At 41.9% G+C, this 20625-nt stretch overlaps 2 protein-coding genes across 2 annotated transcripts in view; one reads left to right on the plus strand and one right to left on the minus strand.

Annotated features, from left to right (window-relative positions):
- CNKSR2 (connector enhancer of kinase suppressor of Ras 2) overlaps window positions 1-14850 on the plus strand; it is a gene marked incomplete at its 5' end in the record, with an annotated part of 194760 nt that extends 179910 nt beyond the window's left edge. Inside the window, 2 exons of the mRNA XM_039222554.1 lie at window positions 9091-9287; window positions 12461-14850. Of these exons, the coding sequence (XP_039078485.1) occupies window positions 9091-9287; window positions 12461-12676 (413 nt within the window). The remainder of the gene's footprint in view (window positions 1-9090; window positions 9288-12460) is intronic.
- A 1130-nt stretch (window positions 14851-15980) lies between these two features.
- KLHL34 (kelch like family member 34) lies at window positions 15981-17930 on the minus strand. Its single transcript, XM_039222555.1, has one exon. The coding sequence runs from the start codon at window positions 17928-17930 to the stop codon at window positions 15981-15983; it is 1950 nt and encodes a 649-aa protein (XP_039078486.1).
- Window positions 17931-20625: the final 2695 nt, after the last annotated feature.

Raw genomic sequence — 20625 nt, forward strand, 5'->3', positions numbered from 1 at the left:
ATGCTTAATGCCAAGTCCAACATGGGAGCTTGATCCCCTGACCGTGGGATCATGACTTGAGCCAAAATCAAGAGTTGGATGCTCAACGAACTGAGTCAGCCAGGGACTCCTGCAGCCATTTGAAGTAGCCATCCTTCCCCAACATCCTTTAGTATGGCAAGGTGCTCTCCTAAGAAGGTGTTTCCAGTGTCTTGGAGTAGAATTCAGCAATCCTATAGAAACCATGTCACAAATGTAACTAAATGTGACTTAATTATCAGGGTTCTTGTTCAGGTTTAGTATGAACCAAATTTAACTATTAGTTAAGGAAATTGAACCCTTCACGTAACATTATCTCTGAGGGGAAAAGAAGGATGTGTTCAAAACAACAACTTAGGAAGTGTTTGAATTCTATAGACAAATTAAAAACAGTTTAAATTTGGAAATGACCTTGTGCCCAAGGTTAGATTGCCTCTGATTTTGCTGTTTGAAATTCCATGACCTAATGTAATAAAGTAAAAGAAGCCAAAGCTAGTGTTCCAGTACTATAATTTTCTGGAAATTGCAGTATTGTCTTTTCTTTCATTTGACCTACATAGGATTACTTAGTTCCAAGCCCCTTTTCTGCAAAAGAAGGATATGATATGATATGATAAACAAAAATTAGTCCTTCTGGGGTGCCTGGGTGGCTCAGTCCGTTAAGCATCTGACTCTTGATCTCAGCTCAGGGCTTGACCTCAGGGTGGTCAATTCCAGCTCCATTCTGGGTGTGAAGCCTACTTTAAAAAAATAGTTGTGCAGATTTCTAAACCACACTGCATCCTATTATATAGATACTGTGCTACGGGCAACATGTGCCCTTCCCATTTTCTAAGGGAGGTGGTAATGAACAGCATGCTTTATCTGTTCCCTCTCCCACTTTGTTCCTTCTTAATATAACTCAAAAAAGGATGCTGTAGGCTAGAGATAAAAATCTGCCACAGACTAGAAAGAAAAAAATATTGCTGATTTGTACCTGATGACAATATTTGGATTCCCTAAAACCCAAAATAAAGTGAACTAAAAGAGGCTACCGTTTATTTTATCTTATCCCAAATGTTCTTAGTTTCCCAGGTCACTCAGAAATTTTGGTCTTTTGTTGTTTCTTAATTCCTTGGCATGTAGCTTATGCTCAGGTATAAAGTCACCACTTCATCATGTTTACCCTGTTAGAGCTTTTCATTTCTCTCCACTTTGTACTGGTCAGCATGCGGCCTCCTCATCAGAGCCATACTACCTGGGTTCTTCTGTCTCACTGATCAACACATAACATATATATTATTAGGGTAGTTAGGTAGAAGGCAGACCAGAAAATTTTTCCTCATGGTTCTTTATTGAATGAATTCGAGGAAAGATCTCATATAGAAATACAGTTGAATTTTCTTGAAAGACTGATCATTTTACATGTGTATGGAGAATACTTTTACCCTAAACTTTTCTGATTACAATTACAGATGTGCATATACAAGTATAGAAGTGGGAAAAGATATATCTGCGCTGTGTATTATTTTGTATACATAAGATTGGCATTTCTAAATAACCAAGCTTAAAAACAAAAATTGTCCCATTTATGGCCAAGTAGACTTGCATGCCAACACAAAGACATGATACTATTAAAACCATATGCAATTCTAGCCATTTTTTTCTCTTTTCTCTTCATGGGTATTGCATGATGGTATTTCTAATACAAATACTAATGTGCTTTGGAAATAATAATGGCACTCGCAGGTCTTTCATCATATTGTATCACTGCTTTATCATATTAGGCTAATACACTGCGAGAGTTGGTAGAACCTCTCCATGCCAAATCGGATCCACTTCTGTTGGCACTCAACCCATTGGACTCACAGATTGATAAGCTAATGTTTAGAGAATTTAGATCGGAGAGAGTCGGCACGGCGCAGACTCAACATCAACCTCTTGCAAGCAACTAAAATGGCCTCGTCCTTGCTGTTTATAACAGAAAAATGACTTTTTAAAAAGCTTAGATCATCAAATGTTTTGGATTGGGGGCCTCCCTAAAGGGATATTAAGAGGGGCAGGCCACTCTTGAGAAGAAAGCAAGCTTCCTACACTGGGACTAGCATTAAGATCAAAGCCCATCAAGATGGAGCACAGTGACAGAAAACTGCCGTTTCTGTGGGAGAACAGAAGGGGAAGGGTACTGACTGGGGAAGGGCTGTGTGTCGCGACACCTCAGTTGTGTTCTCCTGACATCAGGAAAGGAGGGGGATCAGCTCCGCTAACTAGACAACCTGGCTATTTAATGGACTCTTTGGTGGCCTCTTTAAGACAAAGCGAGGAAGCAAATTCTGTGTATTAAGTGTATTTTGCATTTTTAAAACTTGACGTGCTGTATTGTACTAAATTAAGTGTAATCTATTAAGGCAAGGTATACACAACCTGCTCTGAAATTTACTATGTTTATTCTATTATAAAGTGTATTCGGGTGCAACACAGAGACTGCTTTCGGTGACACTAACGAAGAAAATTCCTCATGCCAGGCTTTATTAGATTCCTCAGCTAAAATCCTAACTTTCTCCTTATTTCTTGGCACTTGTATACAAATGGTGTTGCCTCACAGGACAGGCATGAGCTATTCTTTTTCTGTAAAATTTTCCCAATCTATAGGCTGTGGTTCTCACTTTTGAAAAAGTATTTTGTCTGGATGTCTTTCAAACTAGCTTCATATATTATTATTTAATACGATGTAACTGAGTCACCTACGGCTCAATATTGCTTACTTTTCTTCTGTAGTGGATGTAAAATTTCCTTAATTTAGTTGGATTAAGACACTCTGTAATAATTTCAATGCTAATTAATGGATATTTCATACTGTGCAATGAACAAATAATTTAACATTGTATTTGGAAATGTTTTTTTTTCCTTCCTGTCGCCGCAGTGTGTGGTATTGCATAATGTGAATACCTGTAAAAATATAAATTACTTAAAAATAAAAATATGACCAATTGGTATCAAATCTTTTTAGATAGCTAAATAATTTGCTAAGTATGCTTGATAGTAAATATCTTTCCAGAGAGGAGTAATCTATGCTTCTTTCTCAGAAATGGAATTTGTGTTGTGAATAAAATCACATTGATCTGCCTTACAATTGCCTCTGTGCTCTAACCATTTTAATGTGTTTTTAAAGTATATATAAAAATGATGGTTGTTATATGTAGAAATCCATTGAAAAGCTTCTTGTTGGCATCTAATATTAGTGAGATTATCTTGGGTCATTCTCTCTGTGTAAGTCATGGTAAATTGTTATAAGAAGAATTTTAGTTTTTTCTCACTAAGGAATATGGTGACTCCACATTAATTTTTTAATATAATCATCTCTTAGCTTTGGTTTTAAGCTGTCCTCTTTATGAGTTCCCGCTTGAGAGCAAGGTGCTTTGACCTCCATGTCTCTACTAGTTAAATTTTCTATATTCTATGGGCAAATCTAGAATCTGTCATTTATGTTTGTGATTGTCCTTCAGAGAACTTTCCCTTTGGATCAATAAATCAATGCCAAGGACACCAAGATATTGCCATCTGTACTATTCATCATAAAAACTACTGTAGTGCCCTGAAAATTTGACCACTGTCTTATTTGTGGCAGTAAACCACACAACTTGGCAGAAATTATGTACTTAGGGAATGAAATATAGAATAAACTTCAGTTCTGTCTCTTTTGTCACATCTTTTTGGAAGTAAGCTTTCCTGTTGTGCAGAAGAGATTGGCTGACACTAATATGGGCTGTGCTTAATTTTGATGAAGCACAAGGTCATTCTTCCTGGAATGGGCTTCACATGTTCTTTAGAAAGAAGATTCACTCGAGCTGTTCTTTTTAAAAGAAAGATTTTTTTCTCACTTGAAATCATTTTTTTCACCATTTGAATCATTCTTTTGCCTAAAAGAATATAAATTACTTCTAATTATGAAAGAAGTGGTTGGGTACAGAGCAACAAGTAAAAGCCAGCTTTTAAAATCTTCTGCTTATTTTTTGATATAACAAACTGCCCTCCCTCCAGTTTTACAATGGTGGGCATAGCTAGTGTACTCATATAAAAGCATGAATTAAGAGATCTAATATTTAATTATAAGACAATTCAAATTACAGTGTAAACTCCTGAATATATAATCATCTTTAGCATAAAACCTAGAAGCATTAAAACTGTCTACATTGAACCCATTAAATGTTTAATTGTCACCTATATATAAATAAGCTGTTTATTATGGTGTGGTAGTAAATTAGTATTCACAGAAAATATTCCTGAGTCTCAATGCAAATGTTAATTGCCCTTCATGACAAGAATAGTGTTCCATATACGTGACGCCCTCAGCTGCGGCTGCACAAGGACGAATGCCTCTCACATCTGACTGGTGACTAATGCTGCTATGTCCAGCCTTCTCTCCCACTTGTGACCTAGCTTTTCCCAGCTTTCTGCATTACCCTGCTGTGTTGTGGAAGGAACAACTGTTTCCACGAGGACATCATTGTCCAATTTTAAAAGAGCACGGTTCCCTTCCAAAACATGTACCAGAACTGATTATCCGCTGTTGGCTTGGTTCTTCAAGAGCCCAGTTGGTATATGCATTTCATTTTGTTTTATTTTTATTTTCTACCCTCCTACAACATTGTCATTGCAGGGTCAGGGAAACATGGAGGACACTAGAATGAAATTTTACGTCTCCAAGTCTGTATTCTGCTCTCCTTAACGTTCACCAAAGAAACATGAAGGGAATTCTATGATAGACTGTCAGAAAAAGTACACAGTCACCTGACAGGGAGCCCTCTTTGGAGTACTTGGTGTATAAAGTAGAGAAAACCATCACTCACTTTAAACGTTGAGTGTAAAATGGACTGTGCCAGGTAGAATGGGGAATGCAAATGAGAGGGAGGTGTATTCTGCTCTGGGAAAGTCACAGTCTCAGTCTCTGAAGGAGAGTACAGGGCTATTAAGATACAGGAAGAAAAAACATTGGAATTTCTCCTCAGGTTTTATAATCCGTCCTTTCGAATTTACGTTGTGTCTTTTTTTATACATGCATATGTATTAATATACAGTAATACATATATGTAAGTTACCAACAACAGAAGTGTTTTAACTGGTAAAGATGCACAATCAAAAAAGTTTGGAAACCACTGAGCATGAATGTAAGGAAATACGTCAGTCGACCAAAAACCTTTTAGTGTTTGAGAAATGCATTATCATCTGCTAGTAAGCCATTTGCAAGAAAGTCCCAACAATGTATTATTTTGTGTTGGCTAATATTTTCCCTTGAACTTTTCTTTATCGCCACCTGGAAGTCATATGCAACCTGAGACCACCGGACAGTGAGCTATTGTGATACCACATTCCTAGAGTCACCGCATTTCATAGTGTAGTTAGAGTGTAAATGAGACAATAGGGGGTCTTCTTTCAACCTTGCCAAGTAGGACACAGCCAGAAATGAACCCCCCCCAACATAGAATAAAAGTTAACCCATCAGTAACTTCATTGTGATCCTCCAATCTATCAGTCAATGAAATTTTATACCGGAAAGAAAAATTTATATGTTCACTTTGCTTTTAATAAAACTGGAAGAGTATGTCATCTGACACAGGATCAATTTGCATATTGTAAAATAACCATAAGTAAAATTTGGGAGGGAATTTATTCCTGCCATAGGCCCAGAATTCCTGTGTAAATTGGATACAAATTAAAATTCCATTGTAGCAGCTGATACAATTCCTCATTAGGAATTGCAGAAGGTTCCTATGCGCGTCCTGTGGTTTGCATGTGGTCTTCTGCACTCTGCCAACTTTCAAAAACCTTATGTCAAATTGCAAAAAGCTGGTTTTCCGCCAGTACTTGAAATGGCTGAACTGGTACATTGAAGGGAAGTCCATTGGGAAGCAGAATTCAACAACTTCTTGCCTCATCTTCCAAAGCAAGGCTCTTCTAGAAGAAGAAAAGCCAAAGTTGAAAAAAGAGAAACCAGAAGAGAAGTGAGGAGATGAAGAAGAAGAGGGCAAAATGAGAAGAAAATAAAGGTGCTTTCATATTTTCAGCTGCAACAGTAGCTCCAATTGACTTAATTGCTATTCATCTGAGAAAAAAAATCAAGGAAACCAATTGAAAATTATAAAAGAAAATAAAGGTCTGTTTTTGTCTTGAATGTTGAGTTCTGTGTTGTTTTGACTGTTGAGCACAGTGAATCAGATTTATAATGTGACTTTGCTCCTCACCCCCGTCCTTTGACAATAAAAGGACTCTTTGTCTAGTCTTAAAATGTTAAGTAACTGGTGGCATTTTGTGGTAGCCTGGCATTTCAATCCCTCATCCTTTCTCATCCCACTACTGTGTCTTGTGGTGTTGCGTATGTGTATGATGTGTATGGATTGGGGGGAGGGGAGCCTTACTTATCTCTAATAGGAGCCACACTATTCCATTAATATACTTGGAAATGTTTCTGTGTTCCGTCTCATTGTGATTCCTCGTTCAAATGTGCTGCCCAGAGATAAATCTCTACTCAATTCTTCTTAACAGCTGTCAAACCAGATTCTTCGCAGAATTATGTTGTCCTTCGGTTGAATGCTTTTGCCCCTTGACAGCAAGAAGGGGGGAAAAAGCTTTCCATTTTTATTTATTTAATAGCTATGTTTGTCACTTTTTAACATGAGATCTTTACTTACCCTTCTTAAAGTAAAACCACATTGAAATTTTACCAAAAAAAAAAAAAAAAAAATCAGTTCCCTGGCCTAGTATCCGACAAACTTTAAGAAATGGGGAGAAAGAAAACTGGGTAAGAATGTTTTTAAACAAAATACATATTCCCTACAGTATTAGGCACTATGGAAGGTTATCATAAAATAAAAATTTACTATATAAAATGTAAGAATACTGCTGCCTCCCTTAAATTCTAAAACTATCATCTGAATCCCTTTTTTTCTTCACAACCTTTCAAGAATCGAAAAACAGTAGGCCACCTGATACATTAACTACTGTAATTGACATCAGTCAGGCCTTCCATCCCCACTCACTCCGGCACTTTGAAATTACATCTGGCTTTGGATGCAGTCTTGCCCTGAGGCAAAAAGAGTGAGGACTACTAACTAATTCTTTGGGGTCCTTTCCTGGCCTGTGATTTTATGAAATGGAATTATGCTGTTCAAATGTATCCTTGTTTTTACAACTCCCATTTAGTTACTCTGAATGACCTTATGATTATGTGCCTTCCTGGCTCTGAACCATTCTGTCAAAATTTCCTATATTACTTTGATCTTGCTCTTAAACCACAAAGCAATTCCTCCTTTTTGCAGTCCTCCTGTCACCCATCCCTTGAAATCCTCTAGGTGTTGCAGACATTCAAGGATGAGCCAACGGAGAATTAAAAACTGTTGTTTAAAGGGTTTTTTTTTTTATTTTCATAGTTCTAACTTAGGTACATGATTAGGAAGTTAAAAATTCGTTACAGAGGAATTAATGATAACATGTGCCGATGATAACAAGGAACTTTCTAATGGGAAGAGTCAATAACCGTGCCTACCATTAGTTGTTAACCTCAGCAGCAGCACCAAAATTTGAGTATGAAACTGAAATGGAGTTATTTTGTAACCCTAAAGGTGATCCTTTCAAGTTAAGGTACTATGTTTATGGATTTTGGGGGCACTTTAGATACACTCTCAAACATTTTTTGAGAATGCTCCTTTTTAAGGAATCCTCACAAATTCATCAACATCTACTGTTAAATACACAGTTGAAATAAACACTGGCAAAATTGGCAGTGTAGAATTCTTGTAAAAATCATGGATTCTGGAGCCAGACTGCCCAGTGGCAATTTTGGCTCCACCACTTACACTTACTATGTATGTCCTTGAGCAAAGTGATTCACTGCTATCAACTGAAAATCCAATAGATCTACTCTCAGTATTGTTCTGAAAATTAAAAAAGATCATGAATGCTAATCATTTACCCATCTGCCCAGCACAGATAAGTGTTAACTAGTATTGTTATCAATTAGCAGTTAGGTAGTCTTTTTTTTTTGTTTGTTAACTATGTCAGCAAGCCTAAAATATTCACATGAACCATGGTAGAAGGAACAACATTCCATATTTACTCCTTGAGCCAATATAATTAGTATTCCTCAAATAGGACTCTTTGGCTCTCTATTAAAGGAAATGTGATATAGCCCTAATCCTATCTACTACTCAAAGCAAAATCTGAGTTTATCTTTGTTTATCATTGTTGAGAAAGATATGACATCAGTATTCAGGCAGTAAAAAAGATGGGAGTTTGATTTATTCAAATAGATCTATGTTCCTTTCCTGGACCAGTCTCTAATTTTTTTTCTCAAAATACTCAGTTGGAGTATTTTCTTCCCAGATCTTACAATGCTAAGTAGCTTCTCTTAGTATGTGCCAGATTTTTCCTTACATTTGCATATAAACATATTCTCATATTTCATTTTATTTAAAGCAATATTTTCAATGATAATTTATGATAATTTACTGTATTTACAATGTGGCAGGCATTACTATGGCAGTCACATGAAACCTAATAATCTTCTATGGTACACTGTTGGAAGATTTTTATAATCAAATATACTCCAGTGAATACCATTCCATCTTATGCAGTCTGGAAAAAATGTAAAAAACAGCTCATTCAGTATTGCTAAACCAGGAGAGCTCTATTAATCAGCACTTCTATGCTTCTCAGTATAATGATAAGGGATATTCATTAATGTGTTAAAATATTAAATTATGTGCAGGATTGTTTCTGTGTTGTGTACCTTTTGTACTCTATCTTTGAACTTAATGGACTCAAGATATGTATGGTGATTTGCTATTAAGAGAGTATTTTGATAATCAAACATCTTATTATTTGACCATTTTAAAAATTTTACCCAGTATAACTAGCAGCTGTGGGTTGTTTTTTTTTTTTTTTTTAATATAATAGAGTGTTTTCCCAATCATTCATTATCCTGTTTCTCAAATGGTTTGGATTTCTTTAGTAGATTTTTGGAGTATCCAATAACTGTTCATTACACTGGATTCATTTCTCTCTCTCTCTCTCTTTTTTTTTTTTTGGACATTGCAGGTGAAAGTAGGGAAGACAAGTTAGGAGATTCATTGCAAGATTTATACAGGGCATTGGAGCAAGCCAGTCTGTCACCGCTGGGAGAACATCGCATTTCAACCAAGATGGAATACAAGCTATCATTTATAAAGAGATGTAATGACCCTGTGATGAATGAAAAACTACACAGGCTGAGAATTCTCAAAAGCACTTTAAAGGTAAGATATGAAATGGAAGGAGAAATTCCTTTCAAGAGATTCATTCTTGAACTCAGTGGCTTACCAGATACTCTAAATGAAGAAATAGAAAATGGGGAGGTGGAGTGGATGGCAAGTAAACAGGAAGAACCTGAAGTTGAGCTGTTCCTATAAGGTAGTAAGTGCATTGGTAAAGAGGAAATAACCTTAACTTTTCATTATCATCTCAAAGCATTGGCTAAATGTTATGTGATTTAGTTCTCAGAGAAAACAGGATATAATTAAATTTTTTTTTCAAAAATGCGAGGCTGGTGTTATTCCTCAGTCTTTCATTTTCCTAAGATAAATATGCCATGTAGTTATTAATATAGTTATTAAAAGAACACAGCATGCATGCAGAATGCAATAGTGGGAACTAAAAGGCTTTGAGATATTTTGTGCCTATCCCCTGCAGCACATTTGGAGTGAAGCCACAGTGATTCATGTTCCATGTAGAAATTTTATAATTGTTCTGTTTATGCTATCAGTTCCCAGCTCACATGTTACTTTCTTATTCTGCATTTCCATAAGTGCTTACATTATCTCCAGTCTCTTTATTATGCCACCCCCAGAGTAGGGAGGAGGTAGTGGAAAAAGAGGAGCAGAAAGGCAAGAAGTGGAAGGAGGCAGAAAACAGAGCCCCCTCACTGTGAGTGTATATGAGAGGACAGGGCCTGCTGTACAAAAACTCTCCCTCAGCAGGCCTTGAGCCCTTGAAAAATCAAAAACAGAAAAGAACTACCATACAGAGTCTGTGGCACAGTAATCTCAGGAAACAAAAGGTCACAGGGCTCCTTTGGGAAATATTTCAGATCCATAGTATACCGCTGAGGTTTTGTGATTTTGAAGCACAGATGAGTACGAAAGAGAGAAACAAAATAGAAAATGCATGATTTGAAAAAGTTTCCAGAAGAAAGCAGCCAAGTTTTCAGAGTAAATTAGCTTTCAGTTGGTATTCATGCAAACACTACTGCAAATCTGTGGGACAACGTAATGACCTTTTGGTAACTAAGAACAGAATTTTAAAAAGAGCTATAATACTCATAAGAATAATTCTACTAACCAGCCGCACTCCAAAGATAACTTCACCCTCCCACCTTATCGAGCACCCCACCCTATTCAGATCCAAACCATCTAGCTGCCAAAGCAGACAGGCATTTTGAAGCAGGTCAGGCTCACATATTTTAAAGACCTGCTTCTGTCTTTCTAAGCCCCTCAACCCTGTCTTTTATGGTCTGGATTCCCTAAAAGCATTTACTTCCGGTAGCAAAGAATTTGAGCTCCTGCCAGTGTTCAGTTCATTGAGTATTGGTGAATCACTAGGTATGTGACACTGCGCTTCACTCTCTGAGGTAAAGATGATGAAAAGTCGCTTTAAAGAAATGCCCCTCATTGATAAATCCAAACTAGAAAGCGCTGTACTTTTCAGTGTGGGAAAATTCACAGAGAATGGAAATCTCCCATTAGGGAAGGATAACTGCCAAGCAACCTTGGATGTGTATAGGCCCTGGAACTATAATTGACCACTCGCCAAGCACAGGACAACTCCCAACATCCTCGGCTTCAGCAACACTGTCCCTACCAAGAACCAGAACAACTGCTTAGGCACCTTGCTGTTTGTCTTTCCTTCCCAGCTCTCCCTTCCTACTTCCTGAAGAACATTCTCTTGAATTCCCTGCCTCTTCCTTGAGCCCATTAAAGACAGGCCTTACAGGGTGCCTGGGGGACTTTCCGGGGGCGTGGCAGGTGCCTGGGTGGCTCAGTTGGTTGAGCTTCTGACTTCGGCTCAGGTCACAATCTCATGGTTTGTGGGATAGAGCCCCTGGTCTGTTTTTGTGCCGATGGCTCAGAGCCTGCTTCGGATTTTCTGTCCCCCTTTCTCCCTGTCCCTGCCCTGCTCGGGCTCTCTCTCTCTAAATAAATAAACATTTGGGGCACCTGGGTGCCTCAGTTGGTTAAGCGTCTGACTTCCGCTCAGGTCATGATCTCACAGATCCTGGGTTTGAGACTGCTCTGAGCCTGGAGCCTACTTCGGATTCTGTGTCTCCTTTCCCCACTCATGATCTGTCTCCCTTTGTTTCTCAAAAATAAATAAACATTAAACAATTTAATAATAAAATAAATAGATAAACATTTTTCACTATATTCCAAATAACTTGGATGTAAATTTTAAAAATAAATAAAATTAAAAATAGAAATTAGAAAAATATAAATAAAAATAAACATTTTATTTTAATTTTTTAATGTTTATTTTTGAGAGAGAGAGCGAGCAAGCAAGTGAGGGGCACAGAGAGAGGGAGACACAGAATCTGAAGCAGGCTCCAGGTTCTGAACTGTCAGCACAGAGCCTGATGCAGGGCTCGAATTCATTAACAACAGATCATGACCTGAGCTGAAGTCCAGCGCTTTAACCAACTGAGCCACCCAGATGCCCCAATAAATAAACACTGTAAAATAATTTTTTTAAGCCAAACCTCAGCTTCTCAGACTGTCTCACTCCCTCATCTTCCATCCCCCTTCCCACCTGGAAGACTCACTTCTCCCACAGGTGATAGCTGTGCTGTATTGAGTTCCCCCATAATGAAGCTCATTCTTCAACTGAGAGCCATCTCCAGCTGAGAAGGGAGGCTAGTTTGCATCGAAGACCTCCCAGTGCTTCAGGAAGGGAGCCATGATGTTCATACAACAAAAATAATGTATTTGCTCTCATGCAAGGATGAGGAGCTAACCATGTAGCAGGAGAGAGAAAACAGTGCAAGAGTAACTCAAGACAGAATGTAGGAAGTCCATTCAGTGGCTCTGATAAAGTGTCAGGAGGACATAAATGAAGGAGAAAACCTTTTTTTCTCCATTGTTGAAGGAAAGCTTTAAGAAATGAGAGGCATTTGAACCGGCTCTTAAAGAATGAGGAAGGTTTCCATAGGTAGAGACAGGAAACAAGACTGGCCAAGATTAAAAATTAACCACACACAGTGGGCAATACAGGCATACCTTGGGTGTAGAAAAAAGTACACTAGGACTTCAGTCTAAATAGCTGGGTTTGAGCATACCAGAACTGTTTCATATGGGCTTCTTAATATTTGCATATTAAGTTTATTTTAAACTTGAACAAAAGTCTATACCCAACTTAACTGCTGAATCCTTTTGCTTTTCAGGCAAGAGAAGGGGAAGTAGCCATTATTGATAAAGTCCTAGACAATCCAGACTTGACATCTAAAGAATTCCAACAATGGAAGCAGATGTACCTCGATCTTTTCTTGGATATCTGTCAAAACACAACCTCAAATGACCCATTAAGTATTTCTCCTGAAGTAGATGTAATCACTTCCTCTCTCACACACACTCACTCATACATTGAAACGCATGTGTAAGTATATTCTGCCCTCTGGCCATCTGGTACCTTCTGGTACTTTGAACAAGTATATGAGGTAGTTTTATATCAGTGTATGGGACACTTGACAAGTTATACTTTAAACTATGTGAAACAAACCATATATGGTCATAATACCACTGTCTTTAATGAGCATTTGTGTATTTTATATGCAATTAGTGCTCAGCTTATGTTTACCATGTGCAAAATCAACGGTCTTCAGTGACTTAAAATTAACTTTTGCAAACAACTCTGAAGACAGGTGGTCTTCAAGTAGTAAAACCACAAAAAGGCAATTTTCTATATAAGATCATCTTTTCTCCCTTTAAGTTAATTTTATACAAACAGGACTTCAAAAGTAAATCACATTTTTTCAGGTGCAGACATCCTTGTGGGTGGGAAAGAATTTAAACCTTTTTTATATTTATTAAAATGTTCGAAGAATTTTCTTAAACATTGCACAAAGTTTAATGCTGTAGTTTTATTTTTGTGAAATGTAGATGTGCATACAAGAGTTAAGCAAAATAGAAGAGCATCAACATAAGAAAAGTTCAGGTATCTAATATTCGTCTTAATAGTCTATTAACTTGTGAAAGCTGGTTAATGGAAATACTATTCCAAATCTATGGGGACACTTAATGGTGTATCAGGGCAAAGCTTTGTAAGATGTTTTTGTAACTAAGACCAAAATTGAAGATAGAGCTGCTTTATTTTCTTGGTTTAAATCTTCCTTTATTTTTGTAGTGACGAAATGCTGATTGTGTACAGAGGAATTTGAGAGTGGATTTTTTAAAACACAGCTAATTCACCCAGAAAGGCAGCTAAGATAGATAGATATATAGATATAAGTATCTATATATATAAACAATTTCAGCCCAAACTCGTGTTTTTAAACTCCGGCTCCTAAAAAACAAGGTATAAACTGAAATGACTCAACTTTTCAGTAATTTTTCCAATTTTTCCCCCAGTCCATTAATTACGCTTACATAATTATACTTCAGGCAGGGAAGTAAATGTTTCATTACAGGCTGGTGTGTGTTCTAATATAAAAATAATGTTGACAAATGAAATGTGCCTCTCTCTCGAGGAGGAAGAGGATGATGGTTCATTCAGAGATATATTACAATGAATTCCATGAGCAAAAGAATTTATAGAGGTTTTTCCTAGCTTCATGAATTGTTCTGTAGAGTGGATGAAGTCTATGAAAAAGTTCTCTTCATATATTTCCATTTATAAGTATCTTGTTTTTGAAAGTGATCACAGCATGATAATGACTGTGCTGCTTTTTAGTGTCTGGCTGCATAACGTACAAGTCACAATTTGCTGTTTTTTAGGGGGAGGAAGGGACCCTCCTTTACTATTCTATATCCTAAATCTACTTCTAATCAGCTTTATACTGTTGCCTGTACAGCTCAGTGAATGTACTTTCATCTCTAAGAGTTCAGATATATGCCAGTGAATATTTTTGCTGTAGAGGAGGAAGTAAAAACTCCACAGCAGGGATCATTTTCTTTGCTTTTGAAACCAACATTGAATCACTCGTTTTGCAGACTTTGCACACTGTACAGGAGAGTGGCCTTTCTACAGCACATTTTCAGTAATCCTATATTTAGTCAAAATGGATGAAAAATCATGTATTAATAAGGTTTGTATGGAATTTTGGGTCTAGTGTGATATTTTTATCATTTAAAAAACTATTTGTAAAAACATTTATTTACTGCATGAATATTGACGTACATTAAATTTGTGGAATTTTGTATATGTAAAAAAAAAAAAAAACCCACAAACAAAAACCTCTTGTCCTAAGATGAAGTGTGCTTGTTACAGGTGTTTAGACTTGTTGATGTTTACTAGACCAAATGTGTACATTCACTTAAAAATATCCGTACCTGATGGATGTGTCATGGTTACATACATGTTTACCCTGTAAACAATGAGCAGTTGATGGAAAGACTAGCCGTGTTGCTACAAAGCAGCTTTTACCTTTGTAAAGTCAGCTCTGTTGTTTTAAATGGTAAAAATTAAACTAATGAAGTTTAAAAGACTCGTGACTAGCTTAGCATGAAAGAGACCTTTTAACACTATATTTATCTGTACATTTAATTGCATTAGTTTCAAATCTAGGAGAGAGGCAGCACTGTAAACTGAAGTGAAATAAATTTAGCTCTTAATGAATCCTTATAAAGCACCTACTTTATTCATGCAGAGCTCCTCACATTTCTTTGAGACCTAACCACAGAGCCATCGACCCCTACCCCCTTCCCTAGTTAGGAGTTCTAACTTTGCCACTCCCTGTTTGGTATAAGGCAGAAGCAGGAGCTGTTCAGTGTATGCAAGTATATTTTCTGAGACCCTGCAAAATCAAGCTGGTTTCCCACTTAGCTGCCACAAACTTGAAAATTTCACCCACTCTTCTTTCCTTTCTCTGTTGATTCTTGGGAAGTTGGGGAAGGGAGGGGGACCGCCAAAAATAAGTTACTGGTTTCTTTTTTAATATAACCTATGGCATGTCTGCCCAATGAACATTTACAGACAAATAGGTTTGGGTTTTGCTAGATGTGCCACTTAACCAGAAGAGCCTGATTATTATGGCTAAGGACTACTTAAATAAAACTTAAAACCAAGGAGTGGCCTAAAGCCAAGGCAAAAGCAGGCTCGGGATAAGGATGAGGGACAGAAAAACTTAACCTAATCTACTTTCTCCAGAAACAAATGCTTTCTTAGAGATTTCTTTTCTCTCTCAGTTCTACATTTATATTAAACCATCAGAGCAGAACTATAAACATGGTTCTGGATCATAAAATCATAGCTCTCCTTACAGTGATTTCATGCTATTTAATGAAGGCACTTTTCCTTCACTATTCAGATAATGTTATCTTTTTGGACTATTTATTACAGCTTTTATAGTTAACAATTTTCTGGGGTTTGTATATAATTTCTTGTGGTATATTTTTGGCCTTGTTTGGCACAAAAGTAATCAGTTTAGCACCTAGGGAAACACTTTAACTGTAAGAGGGAAAACAGGGTCATATTTTATTTTCAAAAGTCCATCTCTAGACCAGCGTGAGTCTTCTAGACTTCCAGCTCACTGAAGCCGATTCATATATCCTTCTATGTTGGCCCTCCTGTCTCCCGTTCTCAGCTTAAGGGGAAATATTCCAATTGGGCCAACCTTTTGTTTGCATTCTTAAACTTCAGAAGCCGCCCTGCCCTTAGAGTCCCATTCTTAGGAAAAGCCCACGTGATACTGTTAAGCCTGCTCAAAAGCGACACTTTCTCCTTTGTCACCCGGAGACTGCACTGCATTAACCCATTAAGCCCAGCACTAAATCTGGCGCCTCTCTGAGCCCTCCCTCCCTCTCCTCATCCCCACCCTCAGCCAGCTGCAGCACTGCACACTGGAGGTCATTCCAGGCCCAGGGTAGCGAGCAGCCAATGTCCTCCCAGCGGTCCAGGTCGAGGTCGTAGCCCACCACGTTGCGGGTAGACACCTGCCGCGAATCCCGCCACTTGAGGCCGCCCAGCAGCAGTGCCGTCTCCTCCACCACGGCCAGCCCATAGCAGAAGCGATCATAGGGTAGCGGCTGCAGCCGAGTCCACTGGTCCGTGCCGGGGTCATAGCGTTCTATCTCAGAGAAGGGCTCATAGCGCCCCAGAAAGGCGAACACCGCGCCGCGCAGCACAGCCATGTGGTGCCCGAAGCGGGCAGTGCTCATGGGCGCCCTCTTCCTCCACGCTCGCTCCCCAGGGCCCAAGGAGTACACGTCCCGGAGGCTGCTAGCACCGCCCTCGCCTCTCTCCGCCTTACCCCCAGAGATGTACACGACACCGCGGTCCCCGACGGCCCCCGCGTGGCCGTGCAACGCCCGCGGCAGCGCCCCGGCCGCGGTCCAGCGGTCCCGACGCAGGTCGTACGTCTCTACGGACGCCAGCGCCTCGCCGTCGGCGCCCAGACCCCCGACGGCCAGGAGCCCCTCGCCCACCACGCCGCACCAGAAGTGGGCCCGCGCCTCTCGCATAGCGGGCACCGCAGTCCAAGCGTGGAAGCGCGGGTCGTAACGGTGCACTTGGGCCGTGACGGCCCGATGACCGTCTGCCAGGGGTGAGGAGGCGCCGTCAGAAGGGCTCTCCCCGCCCAGGACAAACAGGAAATTTCCTGAGGTGCACACGCTGTGCCCCAGTAGCGGTGCAGGCAGGCGCGTGAGACTGCGCCAGCGGTGGTTGTACACATCGAAGGCCACCACGTCCTGGGTGAGCTCCCAATCCTCCTCCTCCTCTTCCAACTGCCCATCTTCCTCCTCCTCCTCCTCCTCGGGCTCCGCTGCGGCGCCCCTGCCCCTGGCTACCCCCCGTGGAGCCGCGACCTCTTCGGTCACCGCCTCCCGCGCCCTGCACCCTCCGACCAACAAGATGCGGGTTTGGGGGCTCCGGACGCTGGTCTGCTCGCCCTGCACGAGCGGCTGACGGGAGGGCGCCGTGTGGTAGTTGAGGGCCTGGATAATGAGGCCCTTAACCCGGGCGGGCAGCACGAGGCCGGAGCCCGAATACACGCGCCGCAGCACGTCGGCAGGAACTAGGCCGAAGCGAACGCGCTCAAGCAGTGAGGCACAGTGGGCCAGGCGTTCGGTCTCAGGTTCCTGCCGCAGCCAGGCCAACGCCAGACCCAGCAGCCAGGTCTCAGGCACCCGCGCCACGTCGGGGGCACCCAACACAGCCTTCAGCGACGTGGGGTTCAGCTCCAGCAGCCCCGCGGGGCCCGCGCCCCCCACCAGCAGCTCCCGCAGGTGGCGCAAGATGCAGCGTTCGGCCTCGCCTAACGTGTGCGCCAGGCCGAAGCGCGCCGCCACATTGGCGGCGAAGCAGCAGTTCTCTGGGGACAGCTGGCGCTCCAGGTAGCGGCCGCACAGCCCCAGGGCTTCGGTGACTTGCAGATAGCTAGCCGCCTCGAGCGTGTCCTCCACAGTGTCCATGGAGAGCGGAAGCCAGGCGGTATAGATGAAGTCCAGCAGGCGCTGCAGGCCGGCTGCCGACGGCACGTGCAGGTGGATCACGCGCGCCCTGGATTCCCGGGTGTGGCTCTTGAACAGGGCCCTGAAGTAGTCGCTGGAACACGCGAGAAGCGACCTATGGGCCGGGAACTCGCTGCCCTCGGCCTCCAGTGTCACATCGCACAGGAAGCCTTCCGCGCGCAGAGCCTGGTAGCCGGTGAGCAGTGCGCCGCCATGAGCTTTACAGTAAGATAGGAAGTAACTCATGATGTCCAGGGCAGCAGGCGGCCTGGTCGGAGCTGGGGCCCGCTGGGCACGGCCAGAGACATCTCGGGGTACCGCGCCTCTGGGTCCCCTACGCGAGCCGCAGAGCCCCTAGCAGGGGCCCATTTTTGCCTGCTCAGCCTAAAGCCCAGGGCTCCTTCATCCAGGCCTGCATATATCCCTGTATCCCTTTCAGAGCAAACCGGGTTGGGGAACGGTTTCCAGAAGCTCCTAATAGCGGAGGGCGCGGAGTTTGGAGTCTTCTGGAGGGTGCAGGGTTTGGTTCCGGCGTCTGCGGAGGCTGCCAGCGCGTTGCCCAAAGCCCCCTCCCCGGCCCAGTTTGGAGAGCCCACACCTGTGCGCCAGGGGCCGCAGTGGCCACGCACCATCACCTGGAAGGGCCGAGCTGCGGGTGGACTGACTCTGGGGGCGGGTGCTGGATCTCCGACGGCGCAGATGCGCTGATGTGGCCTGCCTCGGGCGTCCCGGGAGTGGGGGACGAGGGCTCTGGCCTCCCGGAGGTAGAGGAGGAGGACGGATTCTGCGGGCACCCGTGAGGGCCGGGGACAACTGAGTACGGGGCGGAGAGGGGGGTGAGCTTGTTCCGCGCGGAGGATCAAATCAAAGCCTGGGGGATTAAGGAGGGGGGGCGCAGGTCAGCTCGGCGCGTCGGAGGCATGATTGGGCGCCGTACATAACATGCCGGTAGCTCACAGCTACAGGAATAGCGCGCCCCGCCCCGCCCCCCCGGCTGCTGGCCGCGAACCCAGGGCCGGGGCGCTGGAGGAAGCGGCCCGGGCCTGGGACTTAACTCCCGTGACCTGACGAGCCGCGGGTCACCAGGAGGTCTCGGGAACTCAGCTAGGGCTTCTGAAGGCGCTCTCTGGAGGGGGGCTGGTCTCCGGGGACTCTGTACCTGGTGGTGTTTGGGGAGAGGCGGGCGGCTGGGTCAGAGGAGCGTCGAACCCCTGGCGCCCTTGCGCCTGGAAAGAAGCCCCTGGCTGGAAACTTTCTACTTTCGGAAGGCCCTAATTAATCTGGCGGGGGCGGGGATTGAGCGGCGATTTTGCGCGCTGACACCCAGGAGGCTGCGCTCAGAGCTACTGGCCGGAGCCACGCCCGGGGGAATCTGGGGCTCCCCGCCAGCGGCGCTCGGTAACACGCCCCTCACCTGGACTCACCCTTTGGAGATGCTGGGCCTACTCTGCGCCGTCTCCCGGGATGTCTTGTCTCGCATTCCGCGCTGCGGAATTTGCTCCCAACCTCGCTCCCTGACCCCAGCTGAGTTCTCCTTTCCTGTTCCTGGACCCTACCCAACCCATCCCTTGGCAAAGTGGACAAGGAAATTGTAGGTGATTTTCTGCCTTTGAATGACCACTTCCTTTAAGAAAACAATTCATTCCTGTTTCTCTCCCTGACTTTCCAAACTCTGATTTAATTACTGCCTGCTACATCTTCAATGCTGTGACGAGATAATGGGCAGTAAGGAAGGTCGCAAAGTTCTGTAGAGGCAAGAGTTAAGTAGGGCCCCATTTCATGAAGTTATTTATAAGATGCACCCAGGACAGAAATGGTGACTAAAACCACCCAATCTTGAGACATTAGGAAAGCATTTCTTCATCTTCTCCATCCTCCTCTTAAATAACTAAATGATTAATATAACCGTTCCTTCTTGCCAATTTGGATCTTCTGTGTTTTGCTTTCATCTAGAATTGGTTTTTCTGTTTTCTAATTCAACCCCTCTGGCAATCTGTTTTAAGTGAACCTTTTGAGAGCATCTGAAATAACTTGCATTTCTGACAGTTGGGATTGTGTTCCATAAAAAAGAAGAAAAAAGTCTAAGGAAGGATTAAAATGTATCCTTTTCTGCCTCCTATGCCATTGTACTTACAGGGCCTCCAGGTAGAATTCTTGAAGTGCTTAAAAATATTAGTAAAACGATCCTGCTTTCTTTGCCAGAGATGGAACTGCATTATGACTTAAATTAGCCAAATTATAAAATGCAGGCAGAGGCTCAAGTTAAGGGCTTGCTTAAACTCCAAAGGCTAAAAATACTCCAATTTGAATTCCTAATGTTAAAACTACAGATGGATTCAGAGGGGTGCTGGTTGTTGTTTTTTTTTTTTAAGTACTAAAATTTCTTAGTTTAAAAATAAAATACCAGTTTGGTTCAGTGTGCACAAATTTGAATGGTGAAATTAAATGGACTTAATAGAAATTTGCTGGAAGGGATATTGTAGATCATTTAACCAAACTCTCTCCTTTTCCTGTGCAATTTCTTGTTTTTCTTTTCAAACAAATGTAGTAAATGAGCCCCGGAGAATAGTTTGTCTGGATGACTTGGATATTGAGTTACGGACTCTGGACGGGAATCCAGGGCTCTCTCCTGACTATATTATGTGACCTCCTGTATGATAAAAATAAAATAGTGCAACACACAGTTTACTTAAACCAAATTGCATAGTAGTAAATTTTAAATACAATTTTTAAAACACATTTTTTACCCCAGAATCGATCATATCTTGTCAGATCTGTCCATCATCGTGCATTTAGATTGAATCCAAAATGTCACACTTACTTGAGAATAAAGATGCTGTGGAAGACTTTACATCTTGAAATCAAAAAAGTCAACTGTGCACAGTAAGCATGTTCATGTTCATTACCGGCCCAACATGCCACCTCAATGTGTTTTGCCATT

Source organism: Hyaena hyaena, unplaced genomic scaffold (genome assembly GCF_003009895.1).
Source record: "Hyaena hyaena isolate Hyena2069 unplaced genomic scaffold, ASM300989v1 scaffold_1158, whole genome shotgun sequence".
Classification (NCBI taxonomy): domain Eukaryota; kingdom Metazoa; phylum Chordata; class Mammalia; order Carnivora; family Hyaenidae; genus Hyaena; species Hyaena hyaena.

What these genes read in the sequence shown, in the direction of transcription:
- KLHL34 (XM_039222555.1), bottom strand. Translation starts at nt 17,930, where the DNA reads ATGAGTTACTTCCTATCTTACTGTAAAGCTCATGGCGGCGCACTGCTC.